The sequence below is a fragment of the Saccopteryx bilineata genome, chromosome X, assembly GCF_036850765.1.
Source record: "Saccopteryx bilineata isolate mSacBil1 chromosome X, mSacBil1_pri_phased_curated, whole genome shotgun sequence".
In the NCBI taxonomy this organism is placed as follows: domain Eukaryota; kingdom Metazoa; phylum Chordata; class Mammalia; order Chiroptera; family Emballonuridae; genus Saccopteryx; species Saccopteryx bilineata.
Window position 1 is genome coordinate 130,719,658 of NC_089502.1, and position 24,535 is coordinate 130,744,192.

The 24,535-nt window shown below is 35.5% G+C and overlaps 1 protein-coding gene across 4 annotated transcripts in view; it reads right to left on the minus strand.

Annotated features, from left to right (window-relative positions):
- The window catches only part of CNKSR2 (connector enhancer of kinase suppressor of Ras 2), a 257,480-nt gene that overhangs the window by 133,435 nt on the left and 99,510 nt on the right, over positions 1–24,535 (minus strand). For all 4 annotated transcript variants that reach the window (XM_066248700.1, XM_066248697.1, XM_066248698.1 and 1 more), the window contains exons 6-7: positions 10,501–10,620; positions 3,410–3,469 (exon numbers count right to left, since the gene is read on the minus strand). In XM_066248700.1, coding sequence (XP_066104797.1) covers positions 3,410–3,469; positions 10,501–10,620 — 180 coding nt within the window. The remainder of the gene's footprint in view (positions 1–3,409; positions 3,470–10,500; positions 10,621–24,535) is intronic.

Sequence of the window (24,535 nt, forward strand, 5' to 3'; positions counted from 1 at the left end):
TTATATAGTTATTAGTTCAAAATAACGTTATATAACATTCTCTGTCTAAGTGTCTAATTACAATAACATCCCATTTCTTATGTTTCATACAGTGTAATATATTGGTAAAACAAAATCACATTACATAAACTAAAATGCCCACAACCACAAGATGTAACAATTTCATCACTTTTTAAAAATTCTCATGAGAGATTTAAAAAAGAAGCAAAGAAGAAAGCAAAAATCAACTCTGGTAAACTAATTTTGACAAGCTTATGAAGTCTTTAGAAAACTAAAATGGGATTTAAGATAGAAATTTTATAATATTATAAGTAATGAATTTAAAATACTATTCTTTATTTTCCTCTCGTGAATAGTGATGATTGATTATACATATTGTAATGTTTATGAACTTCTGAACATACAGAAAATATGTTTTAATGAAACATATTTGTGCATTTTATGTAAGTGTATTAATCTATCAAATACAACTATAAATACTATAATATTTATTCATTAGTATCTATTGAAAACTAATGAAAAATGATATGGCATTGGAATTGCAAAATTAAAATGCCACTTTTGAGACCCTGGAATAGGATTTACTTTAAAAGTGATTTATACTTCCTTTATTTCTTACTCATTCCTAATACCCAATTATTTCAAAAACAAAGAAGTTGAAAAATTAATCTCAATTCAACAACTTTTAAAATTCACAATATTTGCCATAGGCTAGAATTCAAGATAAGGTGATATCATAGGGAATTCCAGTTTGAAGCAATAACATAAGTATACTATCAAGAGGGTAGTTCAGAAAACAATTTTTCTTTTTTCTAGGATATTAACTGCTTCCTTAATTATTTTCCTAGGATGTTGACCCAGCCCTAAGAATGTCATTGTTTTACAGCATCTTTAGGAGGTATGTATATTACGGATCAGACAAGTACCATGTAACAATAATGAAAAGTTTGCAAATCATTACTTTAATTGAGTTGTAGGTATAGAGTCAGTCAGTCCTTGTGCTATTTCATTCACAATTGATCTTTGTAAAGGAAATTATGAAAAAAAAATCAAGCCAATGGCACTAGTTATGATGTAAAAGAAAATTATATAGTTTATACATAAAATTCAAAGAAACCGAAATGACAGTTTGCACAGATAAGGAAAAGGAAAAAAAGAACTAAGTCCTATAAATTACAGACTTCCAGTTTTGAAAGGGACCCTGAAGATTATTTTGTTTAAACTCCTCATTTTGTATATGAGGAAACTAAGAAACCAGGGCACAGCAAAGCAATATAACTTAGCCACTTTAGTGAGCAGTTTTACTAGGACTCAACTCAACACAGATCTTATGGTAAATGACCGAGGGTACCAAAAATAGTAAAACTTTTTTAAGAAAAAAGAAAAGTTAAGGGGAACTATTAATATTTGGTTCATATCTGAACTACTCACAGAATCAACCTTTCTTTAATAACTTGTTCATTTATCAAATATTACTGAGTAATTAATATGATCAGTAGATAGTGCTCAACTTTGTTTTAGACAACAGACAATATAGGGATGAAGTTCCTACCAATTCTTTAAGATATAGTTCAAAATCACAATTTCTGTGATTCCTTCTCTGATTTCACTTGGCATTAGTCACTATTCTTTCTTTTGTTCATTATGCAAATTTCACAGCCTGTTTACACAGATAAACTCCTACTTGCACTCTTTAGGGGCAATAAGCTGGTTTAATTTTTAAATTATTTCAATGCTTCGCCCCATGCCTGAAACATAGCAGATATGAACTAAGTTTTGTTAAAACGAACAAATGAATAAATGAATGGTCCAAGGAATATAGAATTACATGAGAATGATCAATGAAAAGAGTCTAGTTTACAGTATCTTTGTGCATTTAAAAATTTTAAATAGTTCACAACATCCCTTTAAATGATATTCTTGATCCAATATAACTCTCATACTTAATACCAAACGTGAAGTCAGTACAACAATCCAACTATAACATATTATTATGTGCTTCATCATTTACAGAATCCAAGAGAAATGTGTGTGGCAGGGGAAGTCAATAAATAGTTAAAGTAATAGGAGGATTAGATGAGATGTTGGTAGCTGAAAGAAAATGCTAGTACAATGCTTAGATCATTAATAGTTTGAGGTTAACTAATTATACCTCAGTCTTCTTTGAAGGAATAGAGTACAAACATGCAATTTGTCAGAATTTGTAAAAGAAAGAAAAAAACCAAAGCTCTGCACCTCCCTAAAAAAGTAGGATGGAAATCTGGGATGACCCAATTCAGGAATAATGATTGATTATGCTCTTCAAACCTATCATACTGAATGTGTTAGTGCCCAACAAAATGGCTTCACATTTCTGCAGCTCTTACTGCATAGTCTTTCCCATTTATTAGCCTATTTCATTTTTTACAACAATCTAGTGAGTATGTAGCCAACAATATTATTTCTAATTTATAGCTTAGAAAATTAAATTAACGAGACGGTAAGTGACTTGCCAAGAATTATACTACCATTAAGCTTCAGAACTGCTTATAGGACCTAGGACCGGGGACTCACTCTGATCCACTGCTTGCAGCAGTTCTCATAGGCTGGTCTCTAGAGTTTTTGATTCAGTAGGTCAGGCTGAGAATTTGCATCTCTAGCAAGTTCTCAAGGGAGGCTGATACTGCTAGCCAGGGAGGTCCTCACTGAGAAAACCACTGAATACACCAGTAGGCAGAAAGCATGACTTATCTAATGTTTCTTTCTTATGTAAGCTAAGTTTCTTATATTATGTTATGTTATGTTTATTATATTATATTATATTATATTATATTATATTATATTATATTATATTATATTATATTTTTTAAGTGAGAAGAGGGGAGATAGCATCCCGCATGTGCCCCGACTGGGATTCACCCAGCAACCCCAGTCTGGGGATGACACTAGATCCAATTGAGCCACTGGTTAAAGGAGGAGAAGGGAGAGAGAAGAGGGAGAGGGAGAAGAGAAGCAGATGGTCACTTCTCATGCTTGCCTTGACCTTGGAGCAAACCCAGAATGTATGCATGCAGGGCCAACACTCTACCACTGAGACAAGCAGCTAGGGCTAAGCTAAGTTTCTTAATATAAATAAACTGTTTGACAGATGTCACAATAACTTGTCATGAACCAGAAAATACTAAACAAAGACAAAAGTCTAGTTGCAAACAAAAAACATCTGATTTACTTTAAGTAAACAAGTATTCTATACAAAATAAATTGACTAAAATTCTCTCCAAAACAGCACTTACTAACTCAAGGTCTTTTTAGCTTTATCTTCTAATTAGTTCATGCCCTCAGAAGTCAACTGTAATTATGTGAGATACATAATTTGTTTAACAATAAAAGGAAAACCACAAACCAAAAATTGAAATATTACAATACTTACATTTTCTGTAGTTCCAGTAATTACATGGAGGCCATCATATGTTGATTTAATATACATACCCTAAGAAAAAGACAGCATCAGAAAAAAAAGTGAGGCAATTGCCATATTTCCAAGTATATTATAACTTCATTTACAAAATATTATTCTATCAAATTACTATTTTGTTACAATTTTTTAAAGTTTATTTTTAAATTATAATTTATATTCAATATTATTTTATATTAGTTTCAGGTGTACAGCATAGTAGTCAGAAACTTTTGGAAAGGAGTTTACACAGATAAACTCCTACTTGCACTCTTTAGGGGCAATAAACTGGTTTAATTTTTAAATTCTTTCAATGCCTCGCCCCATGCCTGAAACATAGCAGATATAAACTAAGTTTTGTTAAAACAAACAAATGAATACATGAGTGATCAGAGGAATAAGAACTACATGAGAATGATCAATCAATGAAAAGAGTATAGTTTACAGTATCTCACTGCATTTAAAAATGTCCCCCTAATATTTCCAGTGCCCCCCCAATATTTCCAGTTCCCATATGACACCATACATAGTTATTACAATATTGTTGAACCTTATCAGGTTAAAATAGCGACATGCCCCAGGAATGAATCCATGATTCAACAGTGCCGTCTTTAAACTGTAACAAACTCCTATCTGAATGTGCTGCCTTCTAATGTTTGCCCCCAAAATGGAATAAGCTGTATACAGCTTAATCAAATTTTATCTTGGTAAGTGAATTGTCTATGAAACTTGTAAAATACAGTGTCATAATACAATACTGTACCTTGAAGAAAGAACACACCTCACTTCACCCAAAAATATCTGTACTATATGTTCTATGACAAAATGAAAGTTATAATGAAAAATTCAAACATTAGTATGTTATTAGCTTATTATACTTGATACATATTACACAATAAAAAGTAGGCTCCTACAGAGCCACTTCAGTTACAACTAACTAGAGACAGAAGAGTGGTAAAATACTGTTAACATAAACTTATTTTGTCCTGCTCTTCTGTGGTATCCGGTATTTTCTGCCTTTATTTCTTTTTTTTTCTTTTTTTTTGTATTTTTCTGAAGCTGGAAACGGGGAGAGACAGTCAGACAGACTCCCGCATGCGCCCGACCGGGATCCACCCGGCACGTCCACCAGGGGCGAAGCTCTGCCTACCAGGGGGCGATGGTCTGACCCTCCGGGGCGTCGCTCTGCCGTGACCAGAGCCACTCTAGCGCCTGGGGCAGAGGCCAAGGAGCCATCCCCAGCGCCTGGGTCATCTTTGCTCCAATGGAGCCTTGGCTGTGGGAGGGGAAGAGAGAGACAGAGAGGAAGGAGGGGGGGTGGAGAAGCAGATGGGCGCTTCTCCTATGTGCCCTGGCCGGGAATCGAACCCGGGCTCCCCGCACGCCAGGCCGACGCTCTACCGCTGAGCCAACCGGCCAGGGCCTGCCTTTATTTCTTATTGATGAAATTTTACTAATCACATCCAATCATCTCTACAGCAGTAATTAAAAGGTAATGAGAGGCAACCCCTCCTCCCATTAAAGAGGATATAATTCTATTTTCCATATAAATAAAGCCATTTTAGTAAAAAGCTTCTTTGAAATATAGATATCATCCAGAAATCCTGAAATTGTGCAAATTTTTAGAGCAAAAGAAAACTTTAAATTATGGATAGTTATAGAACTTAAAAGGTATCATAAGAATAAATTCACATTTTAAATATTTAAATATTTTCATTTAATTAAATCAGAGAAAAAAAATAGATGATTCAGTGAATGGCTTTCTTTTCTTTCTAAGGAAAATTATGCCACTTTAAATTCTGATTGGGGAAAATATTACCTGAACTTTACAGTGCTTTGCATTTGAAAATATTGATTTCAAAAATAAAAAAATATTTTTTATAAACTTGAAGCCTGAAATATAAGGGACTTAACATAACCAACAATATCATTTCAGAAAAGCATACATTGAAGCACTTACGTAGACAGTTACTAAAATGTTAATTTTCTATACCTTTATGTTAGTTATATACTAAGATACCTGAATATACAAGTGTTTTCACTGAAAGTAAGAAATAAAAACAAGAAGCAGTAAAGTAGATTGTATGGAAGTATTCAGAAGTCATCATGTAGGTTTTAATTCTGAAAAGTCATTTCAATAAAGTCATTGTGTCCAAAATATGGGTATCAGTTCCAAAAATGGCTGAGCCTGGATCTCTAATGTGAAATAAAATGAATGTAATTTTAAAAAAATGTTTACTTACCTGTGAACTCTAGTTTCTTAAATAAAAGTCCACCACTATATGAAATAAATTATGACACTCAACACAAGTACAAATAGAGATTAATTAAGAAATTGCCTAGTAGTCCTTGGCTATGACCATATGGTCATATTCAAGCTTACACTGGTGACAAGTGCATAGCATACTTTTGATGTTAATATTTATTCTATTATTTATTGGAAGGTAAATATAATGGTGCTATTATAGACCTCAGGAGAGGACAAGATTCTTGCAATAATTCCTCCCCCATGGGAGTTAACAAAATGACATCAAGTTAATAAAGGATCTTAAAGTATATTTGTAAGAGCTAAATACTATATTTTGTTTTAGTTTTTTACATGGAAGAACTGTGAGAAGATAAAGTGGAAAAAGACAGTGAGAGAAAAAATATGTATTGCTTGGACATAAGAAACCATCACTCATTATTTGTCACCATTAGTGCTAACATCTACTCGTTACAATGTGACAAGGACTGTTTCAAGTGTTTTACATTTATTTCATAATAGCCTCTGTGGTAGAAACTACCATTATCTCTGTTTCTGAGATAAGGAAATTGAGGCAAAGAAAGGTGGGTTGTCTTTCCAAGGGGGTGAAGCCAGTTTTCAAGCTCAGCCAGTCCGACTGCAGACCATACTCTCAACACTAGGTTCCTGATTTACTGATTTATTAACAGTTGGGAGAGTTGCACACCTTCACTTTTCTTATCAGAATAAAATGTTTGGTAAGTGTAGATATTAAAGTCAAATGTTCACTGTTTAACATATACTCTAAAATATTAAAAACTCTTTATTACACATGTACTATGTGTAACGTGGTTATAAAGAGTAACTGGATTTGATATCACAAATTTACTTTAATCCCCCACACTCTTCTGACAACTGTAAACCAGTATTTCCCTCTACACTTCTTTCAACTGTTTAGTACTGATTACTGAGCTGTAAATAATCTCATAAATGATTAGATCATAGAGAAAGTCTAATATCCTATGATGTTTAGAAAAAAAATTATAGTTATTGGGATAAAAACTCATGGACATAATCTAGTTTTACTCTGAAACCAAAAATCTGTGTATAATTATGCACATACCAAGAACTTTAAATATGTCCATTGTAAGCTAAGGTAAGAATCTATTAGTTATAGGAAGAGGATCTCATCATTATTTATGCATAATTAAATGTTATATAATTTATATTAAAGCTATTTTTTCAGATGTATAAAGAATGTTTGAATGCCTAAATAAAGAAGGATCTAGCTATGTATACAGAGAAGCTTCATAGTTATGAACAACAGAATAGAAATAAAGCATATTTTTAAAATGCCACAAAGAATGAAGATATTTTGTTGTATGCAATATTTTCATTCTTAACTTCAATAAGCTTTTAATAATCAAAACTAACTTGTTCATTCTTTTGTTCTCCCTCTGCTAGTACTATTGAGGAAAATGGCCAGAAGTCAGGCACCAAAAGAAAGAGAAAAAACAAGTTGCTTGGATGAACTTCGAACTGATCAACTCTGGAATAATGAAGAGTCCACAGAGCTACATCTGATCACTTGTTCACTTCTGAGAAAGGCTCAAACAGCACAAGAACATGTAGTTCAAATGGCTCTTTTTTCTGGAACTGAGATAAACTTGGGCTTCGATTTCCTCAAAAACTTCATTCTCCCTCCCCCCACCCATACCCGCACCCTAGTCTTTCCCCCCCAAAAACCAATTAATTAATTCTAGAGCTGACTTCCACAGCTCCCTCTCTCTGCTCAGCTTGCCAAAATGACATTTGCTTCACTCTGTCTCCACACGTCAGTTAACCAATAGGAGCCAAAAAATCCTCACAGTCAAGTCAGTGAAATGAGGCATATTTGGAGATAGTCCAAGGGCCTAAATATCAAAAGAACTTTCTGAGGCCAAAAGGCTTCCCCAAGGATGCTCACACCCTTAGCCCTTTATTCTCTATTCAGCTCATCTTTTGGCTCTGATCTAGTTTAGATATGCTTAGCTCTCATTTTCCTTCTTTTATTTTCTGCTATTGTTGTTTGAAAGCATTTTAGAAACCAGTTTCATATTTTTAATCATAACTAAGCACATTTCCTACCATTTCTTATAATGCTCAGGACTCTCAAATCTGGGAACTCCTAGGAGATTTGACTAATTAGGTAGAAAGCTGATAAACAATCTCTCCAGTTTATCAGTGGAAGAACAAAGCAGTTACCTTTTGCCTATGAGAGATGCTCTGTTTTGAAACTGGCAGAAGACCTTCTGCAGATGTTTCTATGCTAATTAAACTTCATTAAAGCTTGGTATTCTCCCACCTCTTTCTATTTCTTCCCTTCATTTACCATTTATAGACTTCCTATGGCTAGGAACAAGCCAAATGCTACCCAAATCCTCAAATCTATTCATTCATGTGTGACTGAGTAAACTTAATTAAAAGTGGCTGATTTTAAAAATGATACCTTGAATAAGTCAGGCAAAATTTCTATTTAGTCATTGCCCCTTTAACATAAACCATAAGAAACGGTTTTATACTTGATCTTTTTAGGAATATTCAATATTTTAGTTTTTTCTTTTTCTCCTTCTGAAACACCTTCCCAATGAAGTACTGCTGACTGTCCTTTAAATTTTTTTCTTTAGATAGGTCCAGTTTTAAAGTCATCCTGCTAAATTTCTCACATACCCCCTTTAGCAATTTAGCAATTCCAAGTTTAAGTGTGGGATAACGGAACAAGCGTTTTTCAGATGTACTTTATTTAAAATTTACCTGGACATAACCCAGCCGTAATTGTCTATTACCTATATGTGATACAAGGCAAAGAGATGAAGATCTGGGACTCCATTTTCTCATTTACAAAATGAGAAAAATACCTGGCAAATAGTAAGCACTCATTCTTCTCTTTTCTTTTCTACCTCTTTTCCAGACTATTTAACTGAATCTGCTTCTGGCATTTTATGTTTATGACTATTTCAAAGAGCAGACCCAAATCTAACTCTTTCAAATTAATAATAATAATAATAATAATAATAATAATAAAAGGGCTGTCCAGGCCTATAACTTAATTTTAAAAAATCAAGATTTCACAAAGTTCATTAATTAGCATTGCTTTGACTCCCTTCACATAGCTATTCCCTCCATCACCCCCACCCTCTGGGACTTCCGCAGAAATCAGAGGGAAAAAATCAAGCTCTGTTCTCAGTAACACTATCCTCAGAACTGCAGACTCATAGAACTAGAGAGAACTTTAAAGATCATCTAGCCAACCCTTCCTGCTCTCAAAATTCTACAGACCGAAGAAGTTAAATTTACTCTCCTACTTCTTCCAGGCCATACTCACAGCGATATTTATGCAAGTGATTTGTATACAGATGTCCTGATTCCTAGTCTAGTATAATATAGTAATTAGTTCATAATTTCCCATTCTACAAATCATGCATAGAGATCCATTTCCTTCCTAACAAATGAAAGGGGAGATGTATAAAGGAAAACATTTAACACTTGTTGAAAGCTGCTTTAAATAAAACTGGACTAAAAGGAAAGTAAGAATTTAAAATCTGAACTAATACTTCAAATAAGTGTATAAATGTTACAAATAAGCTCTTAAAACTAATCAAAGTTAGATATAACATTCATAGATTACTGTGATTACATGCTTGCTAGCTAGCTATGTCTGATTTACTGACTTCTGCCTTCTCAGGAAGACAGCAATAAAAGCCACAAAAGCCTGAGGAACTATGGTTACCCTAAAAGTAATTTCCCAAATATCAGAAGAAAAGTCACTCTATAGAAGAGATGGTTTCAACCTGAAAAATCACTGGTGGCCAATGAAGGGTTTGTCCTCTGAAAGGGTTATTTATATGCATACATATTTAATGGAACAGGAAACACTACATAAAAAGTTAAACTTGCTTAGAGATCTTTAATACTATATAATCTGAATTTTTAATGCTAATTTCCAACATTTCTATTTTCTAAAATATCATTAATTATATACTTGGAAATTTTATCTACAGGGAGGAATTAGATACTGTAGCACCAAGCTAACATGTAACAGTTGTGTAGTAGGTAAGATGTTATCCAACTGGCTTCTTGGGGTTTTTTGTCTTTTGTCTTGAAACTGTCAGCAGACCTTTTGTATCTTTTATGTCTACCTCATTAATATTAATTTTATATGCTTTCTCTCTAGAAGCTTAATAAAGAGAAGATCTCTCTTGGGTTACATTTAGAAGCAATATAATTTTTAATCAGGAGAACAAAATATAGAAGACGATTACCTTTATTATTACATAATAAAAACTTACATCGCATGGATGTTAGCCTAGTTTGGCAAGATCCACCTGCTTACTCACTCTTATAGGAAAGCATGGGTGTGAGTTATAAAGAATATTACATTCATTTAGTTTACCCACCCTAAGGGAAGAGAGATCTAGTAAAACCAGAACAAACCAAAGCAAAACAAACAAAACACCCACTAGCATGGGTATAACACTGTGGTTTTAATAAAGTTCTTAACTTAAACTTCCTTTAAACCTAAGTAACCTTGGTAGGAGGTGAAAGAATGCAATAAAAGTTAAATGATTACCAAAGCAAATAGGGTAAAACTAGACATCACCATGTCTAGTTTTCTTCCATTTTCATGTATCTTTATAAAACTTCTTATGACAAGCTTCCACTACTTTAACTCCTCTAGGAAAAAAATACCAAACTATTCAAAATTTGCTAAAAGTCATGGATTTCCATATTTAAAGGCTGTTTTGCCCACATCTTTAGCTATACACTGATGGGTGGCGGCTTTGATAAACATAGCATCTCTTACCAGCCCGTCACTTGGTCTGACGTTGGCCAGCTGAATCACTTCCAGGTGGGCTGCCTGTGAAACCAGAGGATCTGATGACAGGGATATGATGTGGTCACAGACTCCGGAAAGAGTTTTACACTGAAAGCAAAAAAAAGGAGAAAAATTACGATAAATAAATGTTGTAAGTAACACATAAATTGCTTTTTAACTTATTTTACAAGAAAAATAAAACAGTAGAAATACTTGGCATTTTATTCTATAAAATCTATATAAAAAGGTAACCAACACACATATAATCTAGATTTATTGATATAAGAACTATACATCAAAATAGTCAAGTACATTATAGTTATGTTTTAGTGCCATTGTTGATTCATCAGATCTAAAATAAAATTATTATTTCTAAACAATCTAAATTATGTAAGAACTTCTTGATGACAATCATTGGATTGAACTGAATTCAAAAATTTTAAAAATCTTGATATTTTTTACTTCTTGATTAGAATAGTTAAAAAAAAAATTGAGCCATGGTCCAGGGAAGATGAGTTTTCCAAATCTGCTTGATGAATTCCTCCTCCTTATTCAGACGTTCCTGCTCAAGGATACATTTGTATAAAGTTTCCTACCTCTTCCAGGCAAAGTTTGGCACTCACTTACTCCTGTATTCTCAGTATTCTATGAACAGTCTGAAATGGTAGGATAACTACATTCTAAAGCCTTCTTGAAGCAGGGACCATGCCTTACTGGTTTCTACTTCACTTCCTCCTTCTCCCCCCACCTCCACCCACACTAGGTAGACAGACTGTAGAACATCTAATGTATTCAATAAATAAGAGTTGAATAAACTGAAGAGCAAATGAACTATAACAATGAGTGGCTTGGTGAGGAAAGAAAGCTAGTGCTTTATTCAGGGCAAATCCATTCATACTGAGATAGAATAATAAATTTAAAACGGTACATTTATAATGTTATGATTAAGATTTAGATGTCTTAACTCATGAAGAAAGTAGAACATGAGTGAATAAAGCTTGGGATATACAGCCCTACAATACATTGGCCCTTAGATGCTTCACAGGCATTCACTGTACTTAGAGAAGGCTTGTGTCCATCAATGTGAAGGTTGTTTTGGGTTGTTTTGTTGTTGTTGTTGTTATTGTTGTTGTTGTTTTACCTTGCTGTAGGAGGAGTTACTCTTTTGTAGCAATCAAGGTGTTATCTTCTATCCATCTCCAACATGTTATATATTTTTTTGTGATCACCACATTATCCTACTGTAATGAAGACAGTTTCTTCTGCCTGGTCAGGATAATAAGGATTCTCTCTCTCTTTTTAAATTGACTTTATTGGGGTGGCATTGGTTCATAGCATTCCATAGGTTTCAGGAATACCATTACATAATACATAATCTGTATACTATATTGTGCATTCATTACCCCAAGTCAAATCTCATTCCATTACCATTTATCCACTCTTTCCCTCCTCCACCTCCCCCACCCCCTTTCCCTTCTGTAATCACCACTGTTATCTGTGTCTATGAACAATTTCTTTTCTTTGCTTAATCCCTTCACCTTTTTCACCCAACCTTGAACCCTCCTCTCCTCTGACAGCTGTCAGTATGTTCTCTGTATCTATGAGTCTGTTTCTATTTTGTTTGTTAGGTTATTTTGCTCATTAGAGTCCACATGTAAGCAAAATCAAGTGGGACTCTTTTCTTATTTACTGCGTGTGTTCTGTACTTGGTCCACGTTCTGTCTGTGTAGGGCTTGGCCTCGACACATAACAGAAACCTCCAGGCTGAATTTCCCTCCTTGTTCTCACTGTAGCTTTTTGAATCTGCTTTTTAAGGCTGCACTTTTATTGTTGATACCAGTCCATAAAGACATACATTAGTTGGCACAGTAGCAATACTCATGGAAAGAACCTGGGCTTTGTATGAAGACAGATATGGGCAATCCCCACACTGCCAGCTACTTGCTGTGTGACCATGAACAGGTTATTTCATAAGCCTGAGGCTCAGTTTCCTCATGTAGAAAAAGGGGTAATAAAAGTACTTTCTATGGTTTACATGACAAATCAGGATAATGTATATTTAAAAAAGAGCCTGCTACAGCTCCTAACTGGGGACACTAAATAAATGCATATTTTCCCACCACCCCATTGTTTTCTCTACCCTCCAATGGCCCCGTCTTACCCGTGGGATGAATTATGTCATTATTCTCAATCCCATGACCTTGTTGACCATCTTACAATGACCAGTAATTACACTGCCTGGTCATGATGGAGTTCACAGCTCTTTTCTCTCCCTCATGTTCAGGTCTCAGTGCTCACAGATACAAATTATTCTGAAAAGCAGCTAAGCAAAGTGCAACAGGAATATCCCCTTCTCCCACCCAAACAGAGAAGCTTACGGGGTCAGCTTCCTGGGCATGTGGCCTGGCCGTCTCACAAGGTCCTGCACTTAGTACTATGCTGTCCTGTTGCCGTCTTGAAATTCTTGTTTTTGAACAAGGGGCTTGACATTTTCATTTTGCACGGGTCTCATATATTATGTAGCCCATCCTGGGATCACAGGATTGGTACAGGGTATTTTTCTGTTTAACTCCTCTTGAAAATATTCATCAGTGGCCATGGGAAAAAGGACAGAATGGCAGCACTTTACATACAAAAATTGGCTGCAGTTCAAATAGCTGCTCTTTGGCAGGAAGATAAACACTTTTGAACAGATTTAAATCTTTTAACTATTCCTTTCCTCCCATATGTGGTTACATCTTCATTGTTATTTTCTCTTTATCTCAAGGGGGGAGATAACATTGTTAATTCTGAAAAGTTTCTATAGAGGATACTTGGATTTCATAATAATCTGAACATTACTAAATTTGTATGCTATAAAGGACCCTTTGTGGTTTCTACAAATTGAAGAATATTTCAAAAGAGTCCAATGTATCAATAAATAAGAAGATAATGGATGTATATAAATGGCTAATGTGTGCATTACAACATTCAGGGTCCAATATGACACACTGGTGATGAACAATAGTAGCTCTCCTATTCAGGCATCAGAAGCACTTAAAAGTGGGGAGTATATGGAAAAAAGGCAGAAACACTAGACTGTCGACTTTTTTACAAAATAAAAAAATACCATTTACGTTCACTGTACTAAGTTGCAAATCATTTTTTCAGATTCCTCTTCATGAGTAATTTTGTTTGCCAAATACCTGCTGCTGTGTGCTAGGAATGCTGGGGAAACAAAAGATGCATAAAATATTTACTTAACCAGCAAAGCTATCAGGATGTAATAGATTAAAGGTCTTGGAAAATAACAGTAGAAAGACAGAAAAGAAAAGCCACTAGAACCTTGCTGCCTGTTTTAGAGATAATGCACTAGAACCTTTTATACCGAGCATTTGGCACTTGACTAAATAAGCCCATTAGAAGGTGTGTAAAGTGGCCTGGCTTTATATGCTAATTCCAAGCTCATTACTGCTGCATGCATCAAGCCCCTGCAGGAAAGCACATTAGGACTATAATGGCAAAATTCCAGGGAAGTTATTTATCATGTTCTTGTACAAGGTAAATTTGTTCATTAAGTGAAATTGTGTCAAATAATGTTGTTATCATTTTAAAACAAAGTATTATCTATTACTACCTAATAGTGTATTCAAAAAAAAAATAAGTATAATAAGAAAAATACATTCTTTTTATTATCATAAGTTAACATCAAGACTATAGAGCACCTATCATGCATCTGGTACAATGCTGAATAGTTCATAGCCATTATTCCATTTATTCTTATAACAACTTTCTGAAGCAGGTATTTTTATAGCCAGTTTAGCAGATGAGAAAGCAAGGCTAAAAAAAAACAGATCAAGGTCATTGCCGTGATAGAACAAGGAGTTGAATCCTTAACCATTATGCTTATCACCTCTTATTTTGATCCTTAAATATCACCTTATTCTTGATGAATTTCATCTTGTACTGCCAAAAATGTTTGTATTAAATGGAAGCTATATAACACGTTCAAACTATGTAGTATAATGAAATATAAGGTAAGCTTGCAAGTGTTATTTTAATTTAGAAAGCAGTTTGGATAAGGAGTAGTAGAAATGAGACTGAAGGACAGTCTGGAGAAACTTACAGCAATTTTAGCAGCAAAAAGACCACTCTATTCTAGATGGAAGATGACTAGTAACCACTGGGATAATGGAAATTCTTCTGCTATTTTTGCAAATTTATACCAAAATATTTTATATTCTACTGACCATTAGTTATAAAAATACAGGAAAAAAATCTGAACTTAAAATTAAAGCCTAGTTAAAAAAAAAGAAAAAAATAAAAAATTAAAGCCTAGTAAATAATATGCTTTAATAACACTAACGGGAACATAAAATGGCAATGGGTATTATAACTAACCATTGGATTCTGTTATAACCTACCCAAGATGACAGACAATAGTATGCAGATTGTGGCATGGTGGGTGGGTGGGAGGTAGAGAAGGGTATGGGGTGATAAATGGTGATGGACGAAGACTTGACTTGGGGGGAGGCGAACGCATAATATAGTACACACAGATGTGCTATAGAATTGGGCACCTGAAACCTGTACAATTATGTTAACCAGTAACACACCCAAAAAATTCAATTAAAAAATAATCTACCCAAGATGGCGAAATAAAAATTAGTGACTGAATAGAAGTTATAGACAGGGCTAGCTATGACTTAAGAACCTTTTAAAACACAAGTGTGTGTCCTGGGATGATTTTAATGGCATTGTGAGTTTTTTCTCCAGTTGTCCTATATTACTTTAAATATGCATTAATGTAATTAACAGAGCATAGTCTCAGAATGAGATGGAAAGTTTTCATATTGTTCCACATATAAACACTATATTTTATATCTATTTGTATATATGTGTATAGTTGGTTCAACCAAATCTATAAGTTTTAAAGGGCAAAAAGGACTGAGCCATATGTAGTATAAAATAAGTAATAGTTTTGAAACAGTTGTAAAAGCAACATTGAGTCACTGTGGAGATTAAAAAAAACAGCAACCCTACATTAATATATTAACCAATAAGATTGCATTCTTTCCTTATCTCTGAATAACGTTCTTTCATTATCGTTGTATTTATCGGATACTAGTTTATATTTTTAGTATTTTATTGAATGTATTGGTGACATTGGTTAATAAAATTATATAGGCTTCAGGTGTGTAATTCTATAATACATTATCCATATATTGTATTTGTGTGTTCACCATCCAAAATCAAGTCTCCTTCTGTCACCATTTATCTGCCCTTTTACCCTCTGCTACCTGCCCCGCCCCCTTACCTTCGGCTAATCACCATACTGTTGTCTGAGTCTATGAGGTTATTTTCCTTAATTCATTTACCTTTTTCACCAAGCCTCCAATCTCCCTCCCCTCTGACAGCTGTCAGTCTGTTCTCTCTATGAGTCTCTTTCTATTTTGTTAGTTTATTTTTTCATTAAACAAAGCAACCCTACATTAATATATTAACCAATAACAACAGATAGCATTCTTTCATCATTGCTATTTATCAGAGACTCCTTTTAATTTTTAGATTATATGTGAAGCTTCAGCTATTGTATTTTTTTTTTTTGCATTTTTCTGAAGCTGGAAACAGGGAGAGACAGTAAGACAGACTCCCGCATGCACCGGACCGGGATCCACCCGGCACGCCCACCAGGGAGCGACGCTCTGCCCACCAGGGGGCGGATGCTCTGCCCATCCTGGGCATCGCCATGTTGCGACTAGAGCCACTCTAGTGGCTGAGGCATAGGCCACAGAGCCATCCCCAGCACCCGGGCCATCTTTGCTCCAATGGAGCCTTGGCTGCGGGAGGGGAAGAGAGAGACAGAGAGGAAGGCGCGGCGGAGGGGTGGAGAAGCAAATGGGCGCTTCTCCTGTGTGCCCTGGCCGGGAATCGAACCCGGGTCCTCCGCACGCTAGGCCGACGCTCTACCGCTGAGCCAACCAGCCAGGGCCAGCTATTGTATTTTTTAAAAAGATAGTATAATTCAGTATTCTAAATCATACAACTCTGTGCCAATTTAGGATGATATTAGTGTTATTTTTGGTGAAGAGAGACTTTGTTTTTATAAAATATTACACATTTATTCTAATATCAGTGAGAACTCTAAATGATACAAGCCTCACTTGGTATTTTAGTACTTGCCAGATCTCTATGGAGATAGCAGTTTTACAGCACTGATTCTGATGGCTCTCTAAGAAAAAAAGGAGTGAAAACTTGTAGGTAACAAAGGGGTAAAATTATCAAACAAAATTTAAACTGGTATTCCATAGTGTTATTCTATATACATGTTTCCCAACACAAGAATTTCTTGCTCACATAAGTAAAGAGAACTGAGGAAACAATTTTTAAAATTTTAAAATTAAGAATAAAATTTCAATTTTAACTCAATGTAAAAATTATGTCTGTATACAGCAAAGATTAAGAGTTTCAAACAGCCTGACCAGGCAGCGGCACAGTGGATAGAGCGTCGGACTGGGATGCGGAGGACCCAGGTCTGAGACCCTGAGGTCGCCAGCTTGAGCACGGGCTCATCTGGTTTGAGCAAAAAAGCTCACCAGCTTGGACCCAATGACCCAATATCTCTGGCTTGAGCAAGGGGTTACTCAGTCTGCTGAAGGCCCGCGGTCAAGGTACATATGAGAAAGCAATCAATGAACAACTAAGATGTCGCAACGAAAAACTGATGATTGATGCTTCTCATCTCTCTCTGTTCCTGTCTGTATTTCCCTATCTGTCCCTCTCTCTGACTCTCTCTCTGTCCCTGTAAAAAAAAAAAGAGAGTTTCACACAGCTTCAGAAAACAACTGTAGTCACAGATAAAGATCATATGAATTTTGTTCCAACAAGGTCTAGAAAACTGCAATCTCTTTAGGTTTCAAACTTAGATGGTAAGGAAAAAAACACAACAAAACAGTTATCAAAATGAAAAGAAATCACTACCATCATCATCACCATCACCACCATCTCCATCACCACCATCACCATCACCACCACCACCACCACCACCACCACCACCATCACCATCATCACCACCATTACCACCACCACCACCACCGCCATCACCACCACCACCGCCACCACCACCAGCACCACCACCATCACTACCACCACCACCACCACCACCACCACTACCACCACCACCACCACCGCCACCACCACCAGCACCACCACCATCACTACCACCACCACCACTACCACCACCACCACCACCATCACCATCATCCACACCACCATCACCACCACCACCACCACCGCCACCACCACCAGCACCACCACCATCACTACCACCACCACCACTACCACCACCACCACCACCACCACCACCATTACCACCATCACCATCATCCACACCACCATCACCACCACCACCACCACCACCACCACATCACCATCACCACCACCACATCACCATCACCACCACCATTACCACCATCATCACCATAACCACCACCACCACCATCACCACCACCACCACCACCACCACCACTTCACTAAGCCATTCTCATTTAGTAACCACTAAGTATCTGCTGCATGTTGCAAATGCCAACTACTATGTTCAAGTATTTCACAACCTGGGTGAGTATCTCTAGGAACATATTTGGTTTTGACATCCCTGACATTTAAACATGCAGCCCTTATGTACCTGACAATAGAAAAGAGGCAATAACACTTCAAAAAATAATCATCTAGGAATGATGAGGTCAGTACGAACCAGTGAGAGACCATCAGTCCCAAAATGTACTTATATTGAAACATCCTGGTCTGAAATAAAAGTGGGACAAGAGGTTCCACCATTCCTCTGAGTCTCATAGGGAAATAGTCAGCTGGAAACCATAACTAGATCTGGGAAATTTTCCATTCCATTTGCTTGCTCTCTCGGGATCAGGAAACAGAGCCAGGCAGGTTTGCAGTGAGTCCCAGCCAGATGAGAGAGCACTCTTTAGAGGGCATGCTATTTTATGGGCTAAAAACTCACAAGGGTCTGGACATATCATTGGCTCAACTCAAAAGTAGGTTATTAGGAAGACTATTTCACCTAACTTCAGACTCAATAGCAAGAGTGAAGCAGTTCATTATAATTGGATAAAGCTTCTGGAAAATCCAGGCACTATATATAAACTTTATGGACAAATAGGGAACACAAACAGAGAACTGGGAGCAATGTCTTCACTTATAGCTGAGAAATACAAAGTTTCTATTCAGTGACTTTATGTAGAAAGGAGCTAATAGCACTGTGTCAGTTATGAATTTACTGGCTCTCAGCTCCAAATTCACCTTTCAGTGCTTGCTCTGTGATAACAGACAAGACTCAAAGCATTTTTGCTTTACAGTGAACACAATGTTAAATTTTTGTCAATAGAGGGCGCTGGAGGGACATCACAGGGGTAAGAAGTCCTCTTCTCCAGGTTCTCTTGTGCTAAGTCTAGCGTTTCCTTGCTCCTGCTGCTTTGTACATCAGTGATGCATGTGTGTGAGGAATCCAGGGGTTCCCAGACCATGAGGTCCCTCAGTGACCTTGCAGCCTCATCCTGGGCTCAGTGACTGTCGTCCTGTGGTCTTGTTAGCCTCATACTCACAGCTGTATCCTATTTGGTCTGTTAGCCCTCCCACCAGCATCATCTACTTGCATCTTAGAAGGTTGTTTCCTGCTCGCCTGGCAACTGTGGACCAGCTCTCGCTTAGGCAACCCAGTGAAACTGCAACACTACTGCTCCAGTGAGTTCTGGGTCAGCCTGGAGGATACTGTCCTTCCTTCAGTACAGTCCTAGGGCATGCTTAGAGTCTCTTTACATCTGTATAGGTACTCTTCTATCATACTTTAATCATTCTTTAGATTAAAATTCCCTTATTTGTTATTGTGTGATTTCTATCTCCAAATTCAATTACCTTGTTGAAGATACTTTTACATTTACAGTGACTATAACTGTAGTTTAAAAAAATCCACAGTCTTTGATTACACAAAGAATGATCTCAGATGAAGACAGCCCTTATATTTCCATGGACACACTATTTTATACTGATTTTGTGAATTAGTCACCAAAGAACCATGGCATTTACACCTTAGAAACCACAGATGCTGCAACCCTTTGACTTAATTAGAGGATAATTAATTTTGTTCCAAGTAAATGACAGGATGGGGTCAGGACAGTGTATCTTTTTAACTCTCATTTGGTCCACTTTTTATTACATTGTTTTGCCTCTGACTCTCCAACAGAAACAAATACTCTTTGAGAACAAGGACTGTACACTCTGAGTCAATCTAAATATAAAAGCATTTAACAATGCATAATGTGCTCAGCAAATGTAATGTTAGCAAGAACACAAATATAATATAAATATACTGACTTAGATACTGACTAACCAAATCATAGTGAGACATACTATAAACAGATTATTTCAATTCTTTATGTGTGGCCGCATTTCCTTTAGTATAATACACATGCTTTTTTTTTTTTTTTTTTGTCCCAGAAAAGACAAATATTTCTATCCTCCATCATATTCTATCTGGATTTCTTCTTTCTTACATGAAACATTGGTTGTGGAGAAGTTAATTTATAGTTAAAATAATTTATAATTTATAAGGCAGTTAAACCACCAGTGTCAAAACCTGAAGATGATATAACACAACACAAGAAAGCAATGCCTATTTCAGTAATAACGTTAGCACCCTCTTTAGGCTGACCACAAAGACAGTGAAAGGAGCCAAGCTGGGAGGGTGACTATATCTGTAAAAATAAAGAAGCACCTGGGGGCTTTCAATGTTCAAAAGTCAGTATTATAATTGATGGTTTAGTGAGACTGACCATAATTTTTATGCTCAAATGCTACAGTCGCAACCAAAATATCAACCATATAAAAAAATTCAATCTGCAATGGGTCCAGACCTCAGTTTTAAGAGAAGAGTCTAGCTAGAATTGGCTAAGCTGCCTTTCACAGTACCAGGGACCTTCTGAAGACCAATGTCAAATTATTTTTATGAAATCATTAGAGTTCCACTGTTTTCAAGACATCGCTAACAATAAAATATTGATATGATCACTTTTATGACTGGTCATGCTGCTACCCTAGTACTTGTGTCCTCAAGGTTGAGGACGATTAGGAGAGGCAAGTTATGCATACATAAATGATTTAAAATAGACAGTGTGGCAAAGTCTAAAATGAGCTCTTTATTTTTTTCCTTCAGGCTTTTTTTCTTAGACCTAACTGTTGGTTCTCTGCTGTTTTAGTCATTTCTAGTTTATACAGCAGAGAAGGTACAATAATCTCTGCCCAGATGAAGTTTAGGAATAAAAAACTCATACTTTTTTAAAAGAAAAAAATGCACAGAATGTTTATGAAATAAATAGTTAGCATGCCAAAAATAATCTGAATTCATGATCAAACCTAAATTAGAAGAAAAATAGCCTGGAGAGAAAAGAGAACAGAGAACATTTATGAGCCTGCCCTGCAACTAAAAGATAACACTAAAATAATAAAATAGGCTTTTACTGTATTTATCCCTCCAAATATCTTTTATAAAAATGGTGGGGAAAACTGCTAGTACATAGCGAGTGCTATATACAAGACCAAGTTGCTGGTTAATGGAAAAGGTGTGCTGGAGCTCAGTACAATCTGATTTAAACAATGTGACTTTAATGATCATGCCTGGCCTGGGATTTCCCCGAGCTAATTGAAGCAGACAAGTGTTTCGGGCTCAACAACGAGAGCAGCAGAGCTGCAACAAGCAGAGTAAGACTGCTAAAGCACAAGGTCTGAAATGGCTTCTCAGGAGTTTTTCTCCAGATTCAAAGGCTGGGGTGGAAGGTGAGAGTGAGGCGATAGCAGAGTACAGAACTGAAGAGAAGTCCAGGGTCCCTAGAACAGATATGCTATATAAAACACAGCTCTGTGCAGAAAAAAACCAGATGGGCTCCAACATGCCAGAGAATATGGAATCAGGGACAGAGCCTAACTGAGAGGGAAATACCAGACCAACAGAGGTGAAATATATTACTATTTATCATTAGTCAATTATCACTCAGATATAAAATACATTGATGCTGTGCATTTTCTTTTGTCTTTTATGGTTACACTCAGTTGTCTATTCCATTATATTTAATGGCAAATTCCAAGCAAACCCAAGTTGTGCAGATTCCTTTTTTGATTCTCACATTTCATGCTAACAGACATCTCTGTCCACCACTGCAACCAATCGACCTTCTTCTTTACCCAGCTTTTTGGTCCTCAGAGTCTACTACTTCCTAATTTTAAGCATAAACAACCCTCCAATTTTTAAGATGAGGAAGGTGAACAGGAAATCTAGCCTAAGGATTGTTCATATCACTACTGATTATTTCACTATTGTATACTACAAAATTATTTGTTAAAAGCCATCAGGATTACAAGTATAATAGAATAAGTACATACTTTTTACAATTTTTCATTATAAATAGTAAAGCACTGACAGATTTTAGCAGTGTGCTATATTTTTACATTGAAAACAATGTCTTTTTGATTTGTACATAACTCTGAATAGGTGACAGCAGATCACAGCTGACATTTGCAAAATGTTGTTTTTGTAATTTTAGAACTTCTGTATCAAATAAAGTGTTTTGTTTAAAAAATGCAAACTGAAGAAAATGGGGAAGTTATTTGAAACAAACCAAATAATCAGATATTTTCATACCAAGCAAATGCAATAAATATTAATATAGACTATTTCATTTTTCAGTTTTCAACAGTGATGATTTATTTGTGTTTATAATGGTTTTAATCTGGTTTTCACCTAATATTTTAATTAGGAATCTTTTCTTTAACATTTGCTCATGAATATTTTAGGTATATTAATAAATACCATTTATCCATTAATTATATATTCACAAGTTTAAATTCAAATAGTAACTAAGAAGAGTAAATATTTCATCCTGTGAATATACCATAGATTACTGAAGCATTATCCTATATTTTCAATTTTTCATTGCTACATATCATGCTGCTATAAGAATATTCTATAGAAAATGTTACTATGCATTAGAATTTATTTTTAGACAAGATTCTCAAGGGAGTATAGGAATATGAACTCTAGAGCCAAATTGCCTGAGTTAAAAATCTCAACTCAAATGCTTTCCAACCATGGCAGTTCAGGAAAGCTATCTAAACTTTTGAGCTTCAGTTTCCTTATCTGTAAAATGGAGATGGCAGCAATAATACCTATCTCATAAGGTTGTTATGAGGACCAAATGAGTAAGTTTATATAAAGCACTTAAAATAGTGCCTGAGGTATACTGTAAATCCTACATAAATGCTAGAGTTAATGTTTTTGAGCCTTGAAATTGCCTAAAACTTAAAAGGTTTTATGAATGTACATGCCTAACAGCAAGTTATGTATGTCTACTCTAATTTTATCAGATGTTTACCAGCATTTGAATATTTTTAAATTGAATTTATTGGAGTGACGTAGTTAACATAGAGAGCAGGCTGACAGCTCTCAGGGGGATTGGGTAAAGGAGGTGCAGGGAGAGAGCAAAAAGGGACAAAAAAGAGAGAAAGAACTCCTGGACATGACAGCAGTGTGGTGATGTGGGAAGGAGAGGGAAGAGGGTATGGGGGGACCAATGGGAACCGATGTTTTAGTGAGTGCTAATTGTGTGTGCTTGTGTTTATGAACTGACAGGTGAAATTTTGTGTTTCATTATTTTTTATAGAAAATCTTTGTTTTCTGAGAATAATTGCCACTGGAAAGTAATGGTAGTTTTTGTGATTTAATTTAGGGATACAGACCTTGTCTCTTACCAAAATATATAACCCTAATGAAATTTGCTTATCTTTTTGACTTATCATTAACAACCTTCATTTTAAAAATAGTAGCTGGCAGTCATATTTTTTTTATTCCTTACCATCTGTTACAGACTCAATGCCTCCCAACTTATATGTCAAAACCCTACCCCAGATATGATAGTGAAAAAAGGTTGAAAACCACTGGTTTAAGCCATTCAGTCTATGGTATTTTTGTTATAGCAGCGTGAAGAAACTAAGCACCCCACTTCATCTTGTGTTTCACCTCCAGTCTTTTGCTCCCATTATTTTCTTATTCTGAAATTCAACTTTTACTTCATTTATTTGGTAAACTTATTCAAATACATTTTCTAAAAGAGTACCTTAGTGACGTTACCAATCTAAAAATATCCTCCTGTTGAATAACTTAGTTATAAACATTTTTGGTCATTACTTTTCTTCAAAGGCTTATTAATTTTGTTTCGTTATCTTCTGGCAGTTACGGTTTCAGAATAGACACCAAAATACAATCTAGGTTTTGTTTCTTTGAAGGCAAAAGCTCTCGTTTTTTCTTCCCATTTGTTGAATGAATGTAGAGTTGTTTCTTGCCATAGAAACTGTAAAATGTTACTAAAAATATCTTCTCTTTCCAATAAATTTTGACTTTGCTGAGCATTGCAAACTCTAGAATTTCCATTCCTAAATTATTCTATTTTATCTTTGTTTCCTATTGCTTTCTCCTTCAGAAAATAACAATTATCTGAAGGTGCATTAACTAACTGATCCTCTATAACTATTATCACCACTGGTTTTTTGCTTTTTATTAATTTACTAAATATCCGAACAGTAAAGTTTATCTTATTAACTCACTGTTTCTATTTTCTGCAATACCCAGTTTGCTCCTTACTGCTTCCAGTGTGGTTTAATTTCTATTTCCATGTTCTAGTTTTAAAGACTGTTTTCTTCGTTCATTTATGCTTAGTTTATAGTATAGTTTTCTATTTTTATACAATGTTCTTTCGATTTTTATTGAGATCATGAAGTAGATGTTATTAGTAAACTAACTTCATAGGAAAGGATTTTCTTCTAATAGGTGAGAGAATACTTCTTCTGCTCTTTCCCATTCTTTTTCTTTACTCATTCATTTTTAAATAGAGATCTATTTCAGGAAAAGACACACCTCACAACTGTCCTGAGCTATCACAGCTCGCTCAGGTGTAAAAGACTACTTTGATGCTTGGGTTACTGT